At 44.3% G+C, this 2,026-nt stretch overlaps 1 protein-coding gene across 1 annotated transcript; it reads right to left on the bottom strand.

Annotated features, from left to right (window-relative positions):
• Nucleotides 1–677: 677 nt before the first annotated feature.
• Nucleotides 678–1,631, bottom strand: LOC133292946 (U-box domain-containing protein 1-like). Its single transcript, XM_061491437.1, has one exon. It carries the CDS (start codon nucleotides 1,629–1,631, stop codon nucleotides 678–680), a length of 954 nt encoding a protein of 317 aa, XP_061347421.1.
• Between the last annotated feature and the right edge of the window lie 395 nt (nucleotides 1,632–2,026).

Below are 2,026 nucleotides of genomic sequence, written 5' to 3'. Positions count from 1 at the left end.
TTCAAGTTTACTATATAATCACACTGCACATTCTTGATAAGGGATAAAGGATCTATATTAGTGTAAGAATTACATGCATTGTACCGAATCTTGTCCATTGATTATCTTGCATCTAAAGGCTCTAATTTATTAGTCATATGAGATATTAAATATAAATACAATCAACCACTAAAATTGAGAATATTAAATATAAATTAAACCGGTATAAAATCTTGATTCTATTTACTTATGGTGCCATTCTGGGGGACTAAATTTCCCCCCTCCATGCACACTCTCATATTAGCTCTTCAATAGATCACACGCTTGGAGCATTTAAGCAGAGCTTTTTTAGGATTAACACAAAACTAGAGACCATAGGAGCAAGGTAAACCCAGGGGTTGCAATCAAACAGAAGACTAAAAAAACCAAAGCAATGGAAACAAAAAGTAACACCTGCAGAAGAATACAACCATATTATTATTAATTGCCATTGTTTCCGTAAGAATGTACAATATATAAACAACAAAAATTTGTCGTAGCTTAGCTTGATCAACAGAGCATAACCACATGAGAATGAGAACTAACTAACTAACACCTAGTTTGTCGTAACTTTGTACACTATCCGACCTAAAAGTAGCTTTAATAAAGAATAAAAATTGAGAAAAAAAAAAAATAGATCAAAAATTGTAATTGTAACATTACAAGTTTGATTCAACAGGATACAAATCTTCAACAATTTTATCATTGCTTCCGCCATCAAGCAATATCTTCAACAACGCCACGGCTTTACTCTTCCCTTTGGCGCTACCATGTTCTTGCACATACACGATCCAATCCAACGCCTCAACTCTTTCTCTAACCTCCCCAATAACACTCTCTCCTCCGTACCTAACCAAATTCAACAAACCCGAAACCGTATTCTCTTTGGTCCTCAAACTACACTTCTCATGATCCAAACATAACAAACCCAACAACACTGGAATCCCCAAAACGTTCCGAAACGCCACCTCACTTTCCTCACACCCTGCAATTTGTGCAATTACTGCAGTGGCATCCTCAACGATGCCACTTTTTCTCTTCTTGTCCTTCGCCATCAGATTAAAAATCGCAGGTACCGCGCCGAACCGGATCAGGTCGGTCCGGTTCGGTGGGTGAAGTGCCACGGCGAAGGACGCCTTGAGTGCATCTTTTACTGACCTCGTCGGCGAATTGGGACCGCCGATGATGTCAACGAGGGCGCGAAGGATGTTGTGCTTGGCGCCGACGACAGGGCGGTATTCGGCGACGACGGCGAGAAGGCTGTGGAGGGTGGCGGCGGAGGACTGGACGGCGGCGGGGGAGGAGGTGGAGGCGTGGCGGGAGAGGACGTGGGAGAGGGCGTCGAGGAGGGTGGGAGAGGAGATGAGGGGTTGGCGGTCGGAGATTGAGAGGTTGAGGAGGGTGGCGGCGGCGTGTTCTTGGATGGGGTGGGAGAGGGAGTAGAGGGCTTCGGCGAGGAGGGGGATAGCGCCGGCGGCGGAGATGAGGGGTCGGGCGGTGGGATCTTGGTTGGAGATGCGGTGGAGGTGGCGGAGGGAGGCGAGTCGGGTTTGGTCGGAGGGGGAGGTGAGGGTGGAGACAAGAGTGCGAATTGTTAACAGTTTGGTGTCCATGGGTTTGGGTTGAGTTTGTTTTTTTGTGGCATGGCAATGGTTGTGGGTATTGGTGGGTTACTTAAGAGTGCGAGTGATGAGACTTTGATTGGATAGAGTTGTGGGCGAAAGAGAAAGGAGGAGGACCAAGGACGAAGAAAAGTGTAGTATAGATACGACATCAGGTTTGATAAGTGTGCTTTTGTGATGAGTGGGAAAATGTATATTGACTTTGTTTATTAAAAGGTTGATTCAGTCTCAACTCTCAAGAGTTGAACCCATAAATTCATGGATTATGGAGTGGTGTGTTATCCTCACTCGGGGGAGAGATGTTACTGGTATGGAACGAGTTGCACGTGTTAAGTTACTTCAAATTTTGATTTAATTTTTTTAAAAAAATTTGATAGTGTGAATAT

Source organism: Gastrolobium bilobum, unplaced genomic scaffold (assembly GCF_033153095.1).
Source record: "Gastrolobium bilobum isolate Gb01-03AN ecotype WA unplaced genomic scaffold, APGP_CSIRO_Gbil_v1 utg44780, whole genome shotgun sequence".
NCBI classification, from domain to species: Eukaryota; Viridiplantae; Streptophyta; class Magnoliopsida; order Fabales; family Fabaceae; genus Gastrolobium; species Gastrolobium bilobum.
This window is presented reverse-complemented; position numbering and strand designations above follow the sequence as displayed.